Raw genomic sequence first — 18,622 nt, forward strand, 5'->3', positions numbered from 1 at the left:
GTCAAGATCGGCTGCCTCACCCGGCCTAGTCGCCACATTTTCAGGCGGGGATTTCAAGTGTGCTCTCAGAATTTTTCCAGATTAAAGGTGGTCCTGGACCACCAGCAGCTGGAAAATCGGTGGTGGATCTGTACGTTAAATTTCAAAAGTAAGATGAAGCATCTTATTTTCAATTCTAATATTTGTAGCAGTCATAAGGTGATAACACTGCTCTTTGGTTCAATTGGGGTTAAGTTTTGATTTATTGTTGTCACGTGTGCAAAGGTGCGGTGAAAAGCTTTGTTTTGCATGCTATCTGAACAGATCAGATATACCATACATAAATACAATCTGTTCAATATCAAGAAGATAAATGGGAAGATGCAGGGAGATGTTAAAGAGAACACTGAAAATAGCAACAAGCTTGAGTACTGACTCACAACACTGTTCCTCTGATTCTGTGCTTGAAGTTTATATTTAGTTATACATAAAATATTAGCTGTCAGAGTGGACAGCTATCTGCAGAGCCAAAAGAGATGGGGGAGATATTGAACAATTTTTTTTCTTTTCTTTTTTTTTCTTCTGTATTCACCAAGGAGAAGGATATTAAATTATGTGAGGTAAGGGAAACAAGTAGGGTAGCCATGGAAACTATGAGGATCAAAGAAGAGGAAGTACTGACACTTTTGAAAAATATAAAAGTGGATAAGTCTCCAGGTCCTGACAGGATATTCCCTGTGACATTGAGGGAAGTTAGTGTAGAAATAGCAGGGGCTATGACAGAAATATTTCAAATGTCATTAGAAACGGGAATAGTGCCGGAGGATTGGCGTACTGCGCATCTTGTTCCATTGTTTAAAAATGGTTCTAAGAGTAAACCTAGCAATTATAGACCTGTTAGTTTGACGTCAGTGGTGGGCAAATTAATGGAAAGGATACTTAGAGATAATATATATAATCATCTGGATAAATAGGGTCTGATTAGGAACAGTCAACATGGATTTGTGCCTGAAGATATTGTTTGACTAATCTTCTTGAATTTTTTGATGCGGTTACTAGGGAAATTGATGAGGGTAAAGCGGTGGATGTTGTCTATATGGACTTCAGTAAGGCCTTTGACAAGGTTCCACATGGAAGGTTGGTTAAGAAGGTTCAAATGTTGGGTATTAATAGTGCAGTTGCAAGATGGATTCAACAGTGGCTGAATGGGAGATACCAGAGAATAATGGTGGATAACTGTTTGTCAGGTTGGAGGCCGGTAACTAGTGGGGTGCCTCAGGGATCTGTGTTGGGTCCACTGTTGTTTGTCATATACATCAATGATCTGGATGATGGTGTGGTAAATTGGATTAGTAAGTATGCAGATGATACTAAGATAGGTGGTGTTGTGGATAATTAAGTAGATTTTCAAAGACTACAGAGAGATTTAGGCCATTTGGAAGAGTGGGCTGAAAGATGGCAGATGGAGTTTAATGCTGATAAGTGTGAGGTGCTACATCTTGGCAGGACAAATCAAAATAGGACGTTCATGGTAAATGGTAGCGAATTGAGGAATGCAGTTGAACAGAGGGATCTAGGAATAACTGTGTATAGTTTCCTGAAGGTGGAATCTCATGTAGATAGGGTGGTAAAGAAAGCTTTTGGTGTGCTGGCCTTTATAAATCAGAGCATTGAGTATAGAAGTTGGGATGCAATGTTAAAATTGTACAAGGCATTGGTGAGGCCAATTCTGGAATATGGTGTACAATTCTGGTCGCCAAATTATAGGAAAGATGTCAACAAAATAGAGAGAGTACAGAGGAGATTTACTAGAATGTTGCCTGGGTTTCAGCACCTAAGTTACAGAGAAAGGTTGAACAAGATAGGTCTTTATTCTTTGGAGCGCAGAAGCTTAAGGGGGGACTTGATAGAGGTCTTTAAAATTATGAGAGGGATAGACAGAGTTGACGTGGATAAGCTTTTTCCATTGGGAGTAGGGAAGTTTCAAACAAGAGGACATGATTTGAGAATTAAGGGACAAAAGTTTAAGGGTAACATGAGGGGGAACTTCTTTACTCAGAGAGTGGTAGCTGTGTGGAATGAGCTTCCAGTGGAAGTGGTGAAGGCAGGTTCATTTTTATAATTTAAAAATAAATTGGATAGGTATATGGACGGGAATGGAATGGAGGGTTATGGTCTGAGTGCAGGTATATGGGACTAGGTGAGAGTAAGTGTTCGGCACGGACTAGAAGGGCCAAGAAGGGTCGTGCTGTAATTGTTATATGGTTATATGGTTATACTTTTTCATTGGAAACGCAATAAATCGCAGATGTTGGAATGTAGAGCAAAACACAAAGTGCTGGAGAAACTCAGTGAGTCAGGCAGCATCTGGGAAGAGAATGGACGAGCGACGTTTCAGTTCTTACTCCTTGGCCACAGCCCTGTCCTCTTCATTGGCAGACCAATGCCATACGCAATCTGGAGGAACAGCAACTCATAATTCCAATTGGGTAGCTAACAACCCAACAGAACAAAGAATACTGTTTCATTAGAGAGACGAGGAACTGTAGATGCTGGAATCTTGAGCAAAACATACAAGTCCTGGAGTAACCCAGCGGGTCAAGCAGCATCGGTGGAAGACCCTACTTTTTCTTTGCCTGGGTTCGAAGAAGTAACATAATGGATAACCGGTGGTTTTTTTCCGTTTTTTTTCTTCTTTGTTTCAATTTAGTTCCTTATTGTAAATAATGATGATCAACATTTAACAGTTGAAGATAAACAAATTGAAGACAAAGGAACCGCAGATGCTGGTTTACAAAATATGATACAAAGTGATGGAGGAACTCAGTGGGTCAGGCAGCATATCTGGAGAACATGGATGGGCGGTGGAATAGGTTACGTCAGTCTGAAGAATAGTCCCGACCCGAAACGCCACCTATCAGTGTTCTCCAGAGATGTTGCTGCCCCGCTGAATTACTCCAGCACTTTATGCCCTGAATTGAAACTGGATATTACTCCTTCAACAATTTAAAAAATCTCATTTTGGATGTACATTGGAGCTGAACATTGTATGCATTAGAATTGATAAAAAGCATGACTGAGCCAACAGTACCAATTAAGCTTTTAAAATAAAAACGATATGATACGAAATCTTCGGTTGGCGGCGCGACTCACGTTGCAGCAGCCCCTGCAGCCTGTCTGTCTTTTATTATTTTTTTGCCTAGTTAAATGTAGTTGTTGTGTTTTTTTATACTGTTTTTAACTGTGTATATGTGGGGGGGCGGGGGAACTTTTAAAATCTCTTCCCTGCACGGGAGACCTGACCTTTTCCCTGTCGGGTCTCCGTTGTCGTTGGGGCCTAGCACCATGGAGCGGCCTCCAACCGGAACGACCTGGTGGCTCCAGTCGCGGAGCCTGCGGAGTTGCAGACTTACCATCGTGGGACTGGTCGGCCTCGGAGCGTGGGGAGCGGTGGTGGCTCGCTGCTGCGGCCCGACTCCGGAGCTCGGAGGCTCCAGCCGCAGGTCTGAGGGACGGTGATATCGGGAGCTCGCGGGTCCGAGTGGGAGACCGTTTTTCAGAGCTCCCGCAACACAATTTCTCCCGCCCGTGTCGCGGGGTTGGAACGACCCGGAGCGGGGCTGGACATTCCAATGCCCGCCGGGGGCTCCAACTTTGAGGCATTTAGACCTAGAGTGGGGCAGTACATCGCCTGGCATGGCCTTAATGGCCGTGGGACTTATCATCGCCCGCCTCGGGCTTCAACATCGGGAGATAAATGGTGCACAGGGGAGAGAAAATACTTTGCCTTCCATCACAGTGAGGAGGAGATTCACTGTGATGGATGTTTGTGTGAATTGAATTGTTTATGTGTCTTGTAGGAATTGTTTTGTTTGTATGGCTGTAGAAACAGAGTTTCGTTTGAGCCTCACTGAGGTTCAAATGACATTGAATAAATATTGTATTGTATTGTATACCTTGCGAAGCCAACTCCACGACTTGTTCCGTTGGAATCCCGCAATATCCTTGTGGAGATTACTTGTCCGTATGGCTTTAGCATGTTCTCCAGTTCTTGTTCATCCATGGATGGTGGCAGATTGGAGATGTACAAGTTTGTGGGGTCCTGTTCTTGTTGCTAAAATAATATTAGAAGGAGCACTTTGTTTTAAAAGATGAATTGATCTCCATATTCTCGAACCTCACAGTTGAATGGCTTTGAGACCCAGAATTTTCACATTTCCCCCTCAGATGTGATCTGCATGTTTATATTTAGTTTATAACAAGCACAGTGAAGAATACTTTTTCATTGGAGACACAAGAAATTGCAGATATTAGATATTAGAATCAGAGAGTCATAAAGTCATAAGTTTGATTATTTAATTATAACATGAATGTTTTTGAATTTTAATTGGAAAGTATTTACTGGAAACACTTAATTCCGTCACTCACTTGTCCCACTTCTCCCACTTGTCACATCCCCTTCCCCTTCCTAGTTCTCCCACTTGTCACATCCCTTCCCCATCCCAGTTCTCCCAACAGTCTACTTCAAGTAGCCCTTGCTTTCTCTCTCCATCCCCCTCCACTTCCCAGTTCTCCCACTAGTCTTACTGTCTCCGCCTACATTCTATCTTTGTCCCGCCCCCTCCGCTGACATCAGTCTGAAGAAGTGTCTCAAACCGAAACATCGCCCATTCCTTCTCTCCAGAGATGCTGCTGAGTTACCCCGCTGAGTTACTCCAGCATATTGTGTCTACCTTCGATTTAAACCAGCATCTGCAGTTCCTTCTTACACACTTCATGTGCTGCATGTTCTACGTAGATATTCTAACGCTGATTTAAACAAATAAAAATTGGGGAAAAAAGGCACAAAGTGCTTGAGTAACTCAGCGGATCAGACAGCATCTCTGGAGAACATGGATAGACGACGTTTCGGGTCATGAAACCTTCTTCGGACTATTATTCATTTCTTACTTTGATGCTGTGAAGTGTTAAATCAGTTGATTGTTCATAGCAACATTTCTTGCTTTGATGGCACCTGGAAGTAGTTAAAAGGAAACCAGGGTTCGTACAAAGGACAGCCTGACTGTAATTGATGCCATTTTGAAAGCGGTGTTGTGTTCAGGGACCTTGCTCAACACAGGACTCTCAGTCATCAAACTAATGTGAAAAAGTGTTAACAATACTTCTATGTGGAACATTTCTCAAAATAAAATCAGGAGAAAATGTCAGATGAACAAGGCCCACGTTTGTGTGAAATGAATTAGGTCAACAAATCAAGTGCTCACTGTTCCTGTCCATGTCATTGCAAAAACAATACTCTCATAGTATCTGTTCATTAAATCAGGGCTGAATTGTAATAAAAATATACCAGATCAAATTTTTTCATAAAGATATAAAACTTAGAATCTATATTTTTCCTTTAGTTTCATGGTCATAGAACCAATGTTTTCAAGGACGTATTTATAGCAACCAGTTTTAGGGACAGTACGGATACTCAAGTACTTATCAAGTATGATACGTAATCAACATCAGTGTATTAATATGGGCTTAGTAATGATACTGATTTTAATTTCTAAGTTGTTACCTTTGCCATCTGGGCTTGGATACCGTTGCCCTTTAAGGCAGCCACTGCCTTCTGAGCTGCAGTCGGACTGTCAAAGTCCACAAAGCCATATCCTGAAACACAACAGCACAAGCACAGTTATCACGATATTGAATTCAGCCAAGTCTTCGTGCAATTAAATGACAAATCCGCTTCATTGTCTCTTGTGTGCATTAATTCAACTCAGAAGCCAAAGATATTGACAGTTCTCTTAACACTTAAAAAAAGACATACGCAAGTTTTAACAGAAAGGTAAAGCATGATGAGATCACTTTGCTGAATAGATTTGAGCTTAGTACGATCCTAAACTACCTACTTGTAACCTATATTACTGATATCAAAGATAACAGGGAAAATAATGCAATTACTTCAGATATATATGTCTCTTTTAAATGAGCCACCTCAAACACAATTTACTCATATATACAGCTTGAATTTCTTATTTTGTTGCAAGATGTTACATTTTTTTAAATCACCATCAAATTCACAGCTATGGTCTGTCATTTGTCATCAAATACTGTGCTGAGGTTTGTCATTGTGACATTATAGAGACCGGGTTCCCTGCGATGAGTGACTCATCTCCTGTTAACACAAAGACCTTCCAGTGGCTACAAGACACGGCAGGAACAACATGGAATAACTCTACACTGCTGAGCTGTCATACACCACTAAAGCAGCCCCTTCAGCCCAACGTGTCCATGCCGACCAAGAGTCAAGAGTTGAAGACTATTTTGTTGCTCTATGTCCCAAAACGGAACAATTAAATTCTTACTTGCAGCAGTACAAGAGACGTGTAAACATTGTACTCTGTAAAACCCGTAATAAGCAACACCAAAAAAGGTCAGGGTGTGTGTATATATATATATATGTATATAGGGAAATGGCATCAGCCGTGGACCTGTTGTGTCATCTGTGAATTTCTGTGAACAGCTTTTTTATTGCATGCTATCCAGTCAGTGAAACCCTGTAACTTCCAGCCTAACATCCCCTTGGGAATATCTTCAGCAAAGGGACTGCATCAGTTCAAGGCAAAGGTTTAACACAACCTTCACGGCTAACTACAATTAATGGCACACATTCAATGCTGGCCTTACACAAACACACGTCCTGGAAAAAGGAACAGAAATCAATGCATGTGGTGTGTCTTCCATCACGTTTCTAACTTTGTGCCTTAACAGCTGGTGGAAAATGGTGAGTCACTCACTGCAGGAGAGCCAGTCTCAGAACTGCTCCTCATCACTGTATTTATGTTTAGTTTAGAGATACAGCACGGAAACAGGCCCTTCGGCCCACCGTGTCCACGCCGATGTTATCCCACTTGCTCATCCTTACACACTAGGGGCAATTAACAGAGGACAATTGACCTACAAACCCGCACGTCTCTGGGATGTGGCAGGAAACCGGAGCACCCGAATGTAAACCCACACGGTCACAGGGAGAACGTACAAACTCTGTACAGATAGCATCCGTAGCCAGGATCGAACCTGGGTCTCTGCTGCTGTAAGGCAGCAGCTCTACCGCTGCGCCACTGTGCCACTCTTATGACTCTTACCAACTTCTGCAGATGCAACGTAGAAAGCATCCTATCTGATGCACCACAGTTTGGTGCGATAAATATTCTATCCAAGACCTCAAGAAGTTGTGAATACCGACCAATCCATCAAGTAGACCAGATTCACCACACGTCAACTGGGAAAGCAGCCAAAGTAAATAATCACCACTTCAACCCCAGTCATTCCCTCTTCTCCCCTCTCCCATCAGGCAGAAAATACAACAACATTAAAGTATGTATCACCAAAATTAACAAATAGCTTCTTCTCTACTGTTGTCAGACTCTGAACAGACCTATTATTTTTATCTGCCCTTTCTCTGTAACATTAGACCCTGCACTGTTTATTTTACTCCCTCACACTACCTTGATGTAGTCTAGTTTAGTTTAGTTTAGAGATACAGCGTGGAAACAAGCCCTTCGGCCCACTGAATCCGTGCCAACCTGCGATCCTCGCCCACTAACACCATCCTACACACTAGGGACAATTTACAATTCTTACTGAAGCCAATTAACCTACAAACCTGGAGTGTGGAAGGAAACTAGTGCACCTTGCTTTTTTTAATGTTGCTTGCAATCTATTTTCACATTGTCTGGGAGATCAAGTTGCTTGGAATGGCAGGAAGTAAATAGAAATTAAAAGCAAAGCTGATAACCAATGAAAAGCTTCTGATAACACAAATAATGTTCACAAACTACAGAAAAGCTCTGATAATCCAGCATCTGATTTGGAAACTGGGAGAAACAAGGAACTGCAGGTGCTGTGACAAAAAGACAAATTGCAGTAGGAACTCTGCGAGTCAGGCAGCATCTGTGGGGGGAATGGACAGACGACGTTTCAGGTCGGCACCCTTCTTCAGACTGATGTAGTAGGGGAGAGAAAACTAGAAGGGAGAGTTGACGGCGGAATAAGGCTGGCAAGTGATAGGTGGATACAGGTGATGGGGTGGTGATTGTCAGATGGGTAGAGTAAGTGATATCTAACTCCACCTACACCAATATGTTTAACTCTTAAGTACGCTCTGAATTGGCATTGTACCTCCAAGGGAAATTTGGAAAACACAATAAATACTGGCCTTGCCAGTTATAATTATTACCTAATAATGAATAAATAGAACACAATTAAGATAAAATTTAGAACGTGTAGAAAAGAGCTGGCATAATCAGATGCATTGAGATGCAGCCTGCATCAACAACATACCTTTGCATTTATTAGTTGTCTTGTCCAGAATGGCTTTTGTTGATACTATTTTGCCATACCTATAAACAGAAATAAATTATATATATTGAAAACAAACACTACAGCGTTGCATAGAAAAATCCTTGAACAAGTTGCAAAGCAACCAGGGTGTTCTATTCACTTTTTCATGGTTAATAGCCAATACTTTATAAACATTTAGTCCATCTTTATGGCCAGTACTTTATAAACATTCAAGGTCCATCACTGATTTTCTGGCACCCTTGGTTCCAAAGCCTTGCTGAATTATCCGTTTTGCCAGACCAACAGAGGTCACAGCTTCCGAGCGGAGTCCAAAAGTACCGGAACGGTCCGCATAGGCCTTCGAGGGGCCGATATACCGGCCCGCATAACCGGCCTCAGAAATCGGCTATTGTAACAGATCTGCCGGCTCCGGCCAGGGTGGAGTTCCAGAGCTCCGGCCGCAGGCAGCAGATTCAACCCGCAGAAGTCACATAGAGGTCAAGATCGGTTGCCTCACCTGGCCTAGGCGCCACAGTCTCAGCGGATTTCTAGGGTTGGGATTTCACGTGCACTCTTGTAATTTTGTCTGGATTAAAGGTGCCAGACCACCAGTTGCCAGAAAAATCGGTGGTGGATCGGTATTAAAACACTAGGATTTGAAAAGCGGGCTGAAAATCTTCTGTGAAGAAACAAAGAAAACTAAAGATGGGTCCCGACCCAAAATGTCACCTATCCATGTTCTCCAGGGATGCCACCGGACCCGCTGAGGTACTCCAGCATTTAGTTTTGTTTATTATTATTGTCTCATGTACCGAGGTACAGTGAAAGATTTTGTGTCTTTCCTATGAAATCTTCTATTGCAGTTATTAATTTATTGAATTTTTGTTTATGATAAATTATTTATTTGCCTTGTATTTACAGGCCTGTCAGCTGCAGCAAGTAAGATCTTAATTATCTGGTAGTCAATACATATGACAATTAAACACTCTTGATAAGAGCACAAACCAGAGAAAGGGAAAACTATTAGTTTCCTCGTGCCTTCTCCATTCAGCATGGGCCCTCTTTTGAGTTTGAGTTAAGTTTATCGTCACATGTACCGAGGTATAGTGAAAGGTTTTGTTGCGCGCTAACCAATCAGCCAAAATACTTTACATGATTAAGACATGCATGATTTTACATTGACATTAACAACATTCCTACAGTAACACCCTATCACTTGATTCTCTAAATATCTAAAACCACAGTCTCCATCTGAAATATACTGAGCCCCCATCATCTAGATGAGAAAAACAACAAAGATTAGCTACCCTTGATGAATCCGTTGCCTCTTATCTCTATCCTGTCTGCCCAATCACTTATTTGGTGACTCTATCAGCAGCATGTCCTTCCTTGAGAAGACATCAAACCCCATGGACAATTATCCATCTACTATCTCAACAGGGCCAGGGATGATTACATTAAAACATCCTTGGCCATGGTACATTGCCCGTAAGTACTTACTGTACCTTTATGTTAACTTTCAGCGATTTGATCCAAGGATGTCCAAGTCATTCAAACCACCAATACCTCATAATGTCTTCTCCACGCACTCCCCGGCTAACACAATACGCAACTTATGTAAGGTCGCACTTACACAATAATTCTTTAAGCCCACTGCTTAGTTAGAAAATATGTGCAGGAGGAGGCCATACGGCCCATCGAGCCAGCACCCCATTCATTGTGATCATGGCTGATCATCCATAATCAGTAGCCCGTGCCTGCCTTCTCCCCATACCCCTTGATTCCACTAGTCCCAAGAGGTCTATCTAACAATCTTTTAAATTCAACCAGTGAATTGGCCTCCATTGCCTTTGTGGCAGATAATTCCACAATTTCACAACGTTCTGGGTGAAAAGGTTTTTTCTCATCTCAGTTTTAAATGGCATCCCCTTTATTCTTAGCCTGTGGCCCCCTGGTTCTGGACTCTCCCAACATTGGGAACATTTTTCCTGCAACTAGCTTATCCAGACCTTTTATAATTTTATATGTTTCTATAAGATCCCCTCTCATAGACAATAAAAGACAATAGGTGCAGGAGTAGGCCATTCGGCCCTTCGAGCCAGCACCGCCATTCAATGTGATCATGGCTGATCATCCCCAATCAGTACCCCACTCCTGCCTACTCCCCATATCCCCTGACTGCGCTATTTTTAAGAGCCCTATCTAGCTCTCTCTTGAAAGCATCCAGAGAACCTGCCTCCACCACCCTCTGAGGCAGAGAATTCCAGAGACTCACAACTCTCTGTGAGAAAAAGTGTTTCCTCGTCTCCATTCTAAATGGCTTACTCCTTATTCTTAAACTGTGGCCCCTGGTTCTGAACTCCCCCAACATCGGGAACATGTTTCCTGCCTCTAAATTCCAGTGAATACAAGCCCAGTTTTTCCAATCCTTCCACATATGACAGTCCCGCCATCCCGGGGATTAACCTTGTAAACCTACGCTGCACTCCGTGAACCTACGCTGCACTAAACTGCACTAGTTGCGCTTCTCTGGAACAGTGCACTATTGCCGTCGCATGCGGCCGTTTCCACAAGCAATTCAGCTGTTCTCATAGATGCTTCCCCAGTGGTCTCCGCGTCGGAGCTCTCCCCAGACCTCTGCTTCGGAGCACCACCCCACCACAGTCTCCGTGTAGGAGCACTCCCCAGACGTCTGCTTCAGAGCACCACCCCACCATGGTCTCCGTGTAGGAGCACTCCCCATGCTTTCCGCCTCGGAGCTCCACCCGCGGTAAGCACTACCCTACCTCGAGGGTGGTGAATCTGTGGAATTCTTTGCCACAGCTGTGGAGTCCAAGTCAGTGGATATATTTAAGGCAGAGATAGATAGATTCTTGGTTAGTGCAGGTGTCAGAGGTTATGGGGAGAATGGGGTTAAGAGGCAGAGATAGATCAGCCATGATTGAATGGCAGATTAGACTTGATGGGCCAAATGGCCTAATTCCGCTCCTATCAATTATGATCTTGTGCACTCTGAAATAAATGTATGTATGCATTGAGCCACAGCAGTTAGGGCGGCATAGAGATGCAGCGGTAGAGTTGCTGCCTTACAGCATCAGAGACCAGGATTCAATCCTGACCATGGGTGCTGCTTGTGCGGAGTTTACATGTACTTGCTGTGATAGGATTTCTCCAGGTGCTCCGGTTTCCTCCTACATCCCAAAACTGTGTAGGCTTGTGGATTCATTGGCCCTCAGTAAAATTTCCCCCTCGTGTGTGGGGAGTGGATGCAAACGTGGGATAACATAGAACTAATGTGAGCGAGTGATTGCTGGTCAGCATGGACTTAGTGGGCTGAAGGGTCTGTTTCCATTCTGTATCTCTAATACTGAAACTAAAACTAGTGTGTAATAACAAAGAAATGCAGTTATAACTTTAACATGCTTAGAAAAGGTTTTATAGTATGCAATACACCAAACCACCACACGGGGGAGAATTCAGACTAGAACTGACGGAAGCTAATTGGGGAAACAGGGACAATTGACAGTGTATAGTGAAAGAAAGATGGTGATTTTACAGTAGAAAATGATATCACGGGGTGTCACAAGAGCAGTCAAGAAAGAAATACATAATCAAATACAGTCAAGCAAGCGTAAGACTTTGATCTTATAGACGTGTATAAATCATGAGGGGAAATGATAGCGTAGATGCATAGAATCTTTTACCCAAAGTAGCGGAATCAAGGACCAGAGGACACAGGTTTATGGTGAGAGGGGAAAGATTTAATGGGAAACTGAGGGGCCACTTTTCCACTCTGAGGGTGGTGGGAATATGGAACGAGCTGCCAGAGGAGGTAGTTGCAAGGGTGCAGATTTACCAGGATTTGTCAGGACTTGCGGGGCTGAACTATAGGGAGGCTGGTCAGGCTGGGGGTTTATTCCTTGGAGCACAGGAGAATGCGGGGTGATCTTGAGGGGTGAAATTGGTAATGATGAGGGCAATAGACAGGGTGAATGCACAGTCTTTTACCAGGGTTGGGGAATCAAGAACTAGAGAACATAGGTTTAAAGTGAGAGGGAATAGTGAGAAGGAAAGTAGAATAAGATAGAACTAGTGTGAAAAAGTGATCGATGGTTGCCATGGACTCGATGGGCCGAATGGCCTGTTTCCATGCTGTGTCTGTATAGCTAAACAATTAATTGTCAGATGTGGTTTGGGCCACATCGAACATTCTTGGCATTGTCAAAACTGTTCATTGCTCCAAGTCATTGAACGCGAGACATTACAGAAGTCTTCTTGTTTTCCAATACCAACTATTGCATTGAATCCTTGCCCTTCCCACCCTCTCCATAGACAACTAAATAGCCTCTCTCTTTACAAACAAGTTCGAGACCTTGCCCTTGAAACTGATGCGAGTATTTATTTTGATCTTTGGGCTGTGGAGGCCAGGTCAATGACAGGTTCTAGATTAGTAAGGGTACCAGGGGTAATGGGGAGAAGGCAGGAGAATGGGATTGAGTGGGAAAGGAAGATCAGTCATGATTGAATGGTGGAGTAGACTTGATGGACCTAATAGCCTAATTCCTCTCCTATAACTTATGAAAACAATGCAATGTATCACCTAACGTTTTTCATAAAAGTTACATAATGCTTATGAGATTGGTTATGGTGCATATTCACTCCATCCTCAGCAAGAAGCTGGGCCCTACCACTTCAGTAGATCAACGGGGGATGCGATCTCGCTCGTCACTCTGCACTGGACCACTTGGACTTTAAACACACATACATCAGGCTGTTGTTCATAGACTGCTGCTCCGCGTTCAGCACCATCATCCCCTCTAAACCTGTTACCAAGCTCAGGGAGCTGAATCTCTGTGCATCCGCCTGCAACTGGATCCTTGACCTACTCACCAATAGAACACAATCCATACAAATTGCTTCCTCGATAACCATCAGCATAGGGGCATGTCCAGGCTGTGTGCTCAGTGCCCTGCTCTATATCCCTGACTGTGTAGCTGGACACGATTCCAACTCCATTCTTAAATTTATTGATGAAACCACCGTTGTTGGACGAATTACATATAATGATGTGTCAAGAGTCAAGGAGGTAGACCAGTCATCTGATTGAATGGAGCGAGAACAACAACCTTGCTGTCAACATCAGTAAAACCCAAGGAACTGATTGTTGACTTGAGAAGATGAAGGTCAAGGATCCACAAACCCGTCTTTATTAATGGGTCAGTGGTGGAGGGAGTCAACAACATCGTTCCTGGGCATTCATATCTCTGAAGATCTGTTCTGGACCCCACACATTGATGCAGTCCTGAAGAAAGCCCATCAACGTCTCTACCTCCTTAAAAGATTGAGGAGATTCAGTATGTCGACGAATACTCTACGGTAAACAGCATATTGAGTGGTTGCATCACAGCCTGGTTTGGCAACTTGAAAGCCCAGGAACGAAGATTCCAAAACGTGGTGAACACTGCATGTGAAGTCCATCATGGGTATTGACTTCCCCACCACCAAAGGGATCTATAGGAAGCATTGCCTCAAAAAGACAGCCAGCATCTTCAAGGACCCACACCACCCTGGCCACACTCTCACTTCTGCCATCAGGAAGAAGGTACAGGAGTCTGAAAAATGTACCATCCAGGTTCAGGAACAGTTTCTTCCCAACAACCTTCAGGCTATTAAACTCTACAAACTCCAACTAAACTTCGAACTGCTTTTTTTTGCACGAGGGGTTTGGGCCCTGTTTAAGAAAGAACTGCAGATGCTGGAAAAATCGAAGGTAGACAAAAATGCTGGAGAAACTCAGCGGGTGAGGCAGCAATCTATGGAGCAAATGAATAGGTGACGTTTCGAGGGTCGAGACCCTTCTTCAGACTGATGTGGGGGTGGGGGAGGGGGGAGAAGAAAGGAAGAGGCGGAGACAGTGGGCTGTGGGAGAGCTGGGAAGGGGAGGGGAAGGAGGGCGAAAGCAAGGACTACTTGAAATTGGAGAAGTCAATGTTCATACCGCATATTTTACCCAAGCGAAATATGAGATGCTGCTCCTCCAGTTATCGGTGGGACTCACTCTGGCCATGGAGGAGGCCCAGGACAGAAAGGTCGGATTCGGAATGGGAGGAGGAGTTGAAGTGCTGAGCCACCGGGAGATCAGGTTGGTTAATGCGAACTGTGCAGAGGTGTTGGCCTGCGCTTGGTCTCACCGATGTAGAGCAGTTGACACCTAGAGCAGCGGATGCAATAGATGAGGTTGGAGGAGATGCAGGTGAACCTCTGCCTCACCTGGAAAGACTCCTTAGGTCCTTGGATGGAGTCAAGGGGGGAGGTAAAGCGACAAGTGTAGCATTTCCTGCAGTTGCAAGGGAAAGTACCAGGGGAGGGGGTGGTTTGGGTGGGAAGGGACGAATTGACCAGGGAGTTACGGAGGGAGTGGTCTCTGCAGAAAGCCGAAAGGGGAGGAGATGGGAAGATGTGGCCAGTGGTGGGATCCCATTGGAGGTGGCGAAAATGTCGGAGGATTATCTGTTGCATGTGACGGCTTGTAGGGTGGAAAGTGAGGACAAGGGGGACTCTGTCCTTGTTACGAGTGGGGGGGTGGGGAGTGAGAGCGGAGCTACGGGATTTAGAAGAGATTCTGGTGACAGCCTCATCTATAGTCGGAGAGGGGAACCTTGTTCTCTAAAGAATGAGGACATCTCCGATGCCCTGGTTTGGTACACCTCATCCTGGGCAGGGCCGGCCTTAAGCCGATTTGACCGTTTGCCCCCAATTGGGCCCCGCACTAATGTTCCGTATTTCGTACGGAAATACGAATTCTCTTTGTTAAATAAAGATTTTTTTTTAATTCGCCATCCGGATTTTCTTTTTAAACAGACATGTATAACAACCGCTGCATGGCCATCAGACACAAACGATTTGTTAACTAGCACTGTTAGCACTTCTTAACATGAAGTAGTTAACAAGATGTTATATCAATCTGCATCCATCCACATTCCTCAGTAAATGTTATTGTGTTTTGAATGAGTATTAATGACGCCATGTTCCTTTGAATAAAATTCACGCGGCGTCAATAATACTTGTTTAAAACACAATTACAATTACTGAGGAATGTAGATCGATGACACATTGAGAATTTCTTTAAACTCACCATCATGAGTGAGGGCCCCGGACCGCGAGAACGGGCTTCTTCCTGGTGTGCAGGTTAGTCATTCACCTACCGACTCACGTTGTGTCTCTCTGGGTTTTGCTCTCTCCCTTCCTCCCTCTCTCTCGCTCTCTCTCCCGCTCCCCATCTCGTCTCTCTCTAGCTCTATCACCCCGTTGCCTCAGCATTCCCGGAATCATTGACGTTTTGCGGTAGACGAAAATGCTGGAGAAACCCAGCGGGTGAGGCAGCCGCCTTGCCCGCTGAGTTCCACCAGCACTCTGTGTTTTTTGTTTGGTTCTGAAGTTAAAGGTGGTTCAGCGGGACGGGCAGCGGCTCTGGGGAGAGGGTTGCGTTTCTGGTCGAGATCCTTCTTCAGACAATCACAAGTACTCTCACCGATGAGAGTTCAATTCAGTCTGAAGAAGGGCCTTCTCTCCAGAGTCGCTGCGCTGCCTGGCCTGCTGAGTTACTCCAGCTTTATGTCTATCTTCAATTTCAGAGAAATACAATTTCTCAAGGGGGGCTTATAACGTCTCTAAACCCCTCTGGGACCCTCTGAACACCTCTAACCCCCCTCTATTCCCCCCTATTTCCCTATATAACACTTCTGAACACTTCTGAACCCATCTGAAGCCCTCTAAACATCTCTAAACCGTTTAAACCCCTCTAAACTAGGAGGCTACAAGGTGACTTGTTTTGGCTGGGTGAGTGGGCAAATGCATGGCAGATGCAGTATAATGTGGATAAATGTGAGGTTACCCACTTTGGTGGCAAAAACAGGAAAGTAGACTATTATCTGAATGGTGGCCGATTAGGAAAAGGGGAGATGCAACGAGACCTGGGTGTCATGGTACACCAGTCATTGAAAGTAGGCACGCAGGTGTAGCAGGCCGTGAAGAAAGCGATTGGTATGTTAGCATTCATAGCAAAAGGATTTGAGTATAGGAGCAGGGAGGTTCTACTGCAGTTGTACAGGGTCTTGGTGAGACCACACCTGGAGTATTGCGTACAGTTTTGGGCTCCTAATCTGAGGAAGGACATTCTTGCCATAGAGGGAGTAACAGAGAAGGTTCACCAGACTGATTCCTGGGATGTCAGGACTTTCATATGAAGAAAGACTGGATAGACTCGGCTTGTACTCGCTAGAATTTAGAAGATTGAGGGGGGATCTTATAGAAATGCACAAAATTCTTAAGGAGTTGGACAGGCTAGATGCTGGAAGATTGTTCCCGATGTTGGGGAAGTCCAGAACAAGGGGTCACAGTTTAAGGATAAAGGGGAAATCTTTTAGGGCTGGGATGAGAAAAACATTTTTTACACAGAGAGTGGTGAATCTCTGGAATTCTCTGCCACAGAGTGTAGTTGAGGCCAGTTCGTTGGCTATATTTAAGAGGGAGTTAGATGTGGCCCTTGTGGCTAAAGGAATCAGGGGGTATGGAGAGAAAGCAGGTACAGGATACTGAGTTGGATGATCAGCCATGATCATATTGAATGGCGGTGCAGGCTCAAAGGGCCGAATGGCCTACTCCTGCACATATTTTCTATGTTTCTATGACTGCGTCCAACTGCTGTCTGGCTCGTTGATCGGTTTGCTAGATATGAACTGTTTTGGGAGAGAAAAATGCTCACGGCAGACCAAACGTGTTAAACAGAAATTGGTCAGATATTGAGCTTTACACAGTAAGAAATCATGTGAAATAATCACTGAATTTAATTTTAAATGAATGTACCTGCATGTTATACTGTTTAGTTTGGAGATACAACCAGATAGTCTACTGAGTTCGCACCGACCAGCGATTTTTGTTACAGATTTGACTATTTTATTTGGCGGCCAATCAATCGCTGTCTCTAAGGGGGTTGCATCCAATCATCAACCAGCTTGCTTTAAAATTCCCGTCCAATCAACAAATAGGTCTCCTCCCGTCCAATCAGCCGCTGTCTCCAAGGGCATTGTGTCCAATCGCATAATGCAGTTTAATGGTAATTAGCAGCTACGGTAAATGTTGGAAGCCAGCGGAGCTACTGACAGTCAAACGGGAGGAAGCAGGAGAGATTCACACAGTGTATAATCCATAGCTCATCAGTGTACAATTTCATAATATATACTAAATAACTGGGCTGGCACACCTTGGCTGGGAACCTGGGGCCCACCAAAATTGTTCCCAATTGGGCCCCGCACATCCTAAGACCGGCCCTGATCCTGGGTGCAGATGCGGCGTAGACAGAGGAATTGGGAGTAGGGGATAAAGTTCTTACAGGAAGCAGGGTGGGAAGAAGTGTAGTCCAGATGGGAGTCAGTGGGTTTATAGTAGATGTCGATCGGTAGTCTGTTACCTGAGATGGAGATAGTGAGGTCTAGAAACGGTAGGGAGATGTCCGAAATGGTCCAGGTGAATTTGAGTGCCTGATGGAAGTTAGTGGTGAAATGGATGAAGTCAGTGAGTTCTGCATGGGTGCCGAGGTAGCACCATGCAGTCGTCAATGTAGCGGAGGTAGAGTTCGGGGATAGGGCCACGGTACGCCTCGAACAAGGATTGTTCGCCGTACCCTACAAAGAGGCAAGCATAGCTGGGGCCCATGCGCGTACCCATAGCTACGCTTTGGATTTGGAGGAAATGTGAGGTGTCAAAGGAAAAGTTGTTGAGGGTAAGGACCAGCTTTGCTGGGCGGAGGAGAGTATCGGTAGACGGGGATTGGTTGGTTCTGCGACGAGGAAGGAACGGAGGGCTTTAAAACCCTCCTGGTGGGGAATGGAGGTGTAGAGTGAAGGGCCTGTCCCACCAGCATGCGATTGCATACGTCTAGCGCGACCAAACGTGGTTGCATGGGGCGTACGGCTGCGCGGGGCTGGTCCCACTTCGAACCGCGGAGGCGTATGGAGTTTTGCGGGGCTGGTCCCGACATCGCGCGGGGTCTGAAAATCCCGCACTGTACGAAATCTTTGCGCGCCAACGGCCTGTCAGCCCGCAGGCGCATTAAGGGCGTACGCAGCATCTCGACGGGGTACGCAACGCCTTGACGTAGTACGCAGCGTCTTGATGGCGTACGCCTAGCGCGTGGCGTTGCGCGATGATGCCACCGCCCGGCGTGCCGTTTCGTGATGACGTCACCGCCCGACGCCGTGCAACGTCCAAATTCAGTCAGCCCGCCCCCTGCCCAGCTGATTGGTGAGTTTGA

At 44.8% G+C, this 18,622-nt stretch overlaps 1 protein-coding gene across 4 annotated transcripts in view; it reads right to left on the reverse strand.

Moving 5' to 3' along the window:
- The window catches only part of rbms1 (RNA binding motif single stranded interacting protein 1), an 82,623-nt gene that overhangs the window by 14,781 nt on the left and 49,220 nt on the right, over positions 1-18,622 (reverse strand). For all 4 annotated transcript variants that reach the window (XM_033024141.1, XM_033024143.1, XM_033024140.1 and 1 more), the window contains exons 3-5: positions 8,311-8,369; positions 5,543-5,634; positions 3,936-4,093 (exon numbers count right to left, since the gene is read on the reverse strand). In XM_033024141.1, the coding sequence (XP_032880032.1) occupies positions 3,936-4,093; positions 5,543-5,634; positions 8,311-8,369 (309 nt within the window). The remainder of the gene's footprint in view (positions 1-3,935; positions 4,094-5,542; positions 5,635-8,310; positions 8,370-18,622) is intronic.

Source organism: Amblyraja radiata, chromosome 7 (assembly GCF_010909765.2).
Source record: "Amblyraja radiata isolate CabotCenter1 chromosome 7, sAmbRad1.1.pri, whole genome shotgun sequence".
Classification (NCBI taxonomy): Eukaryota; Metazoa; Chordata; class Chondrichthyes; order Rajiformes; family Rajidae; genus Amblyraja; species Amblyraja radiata.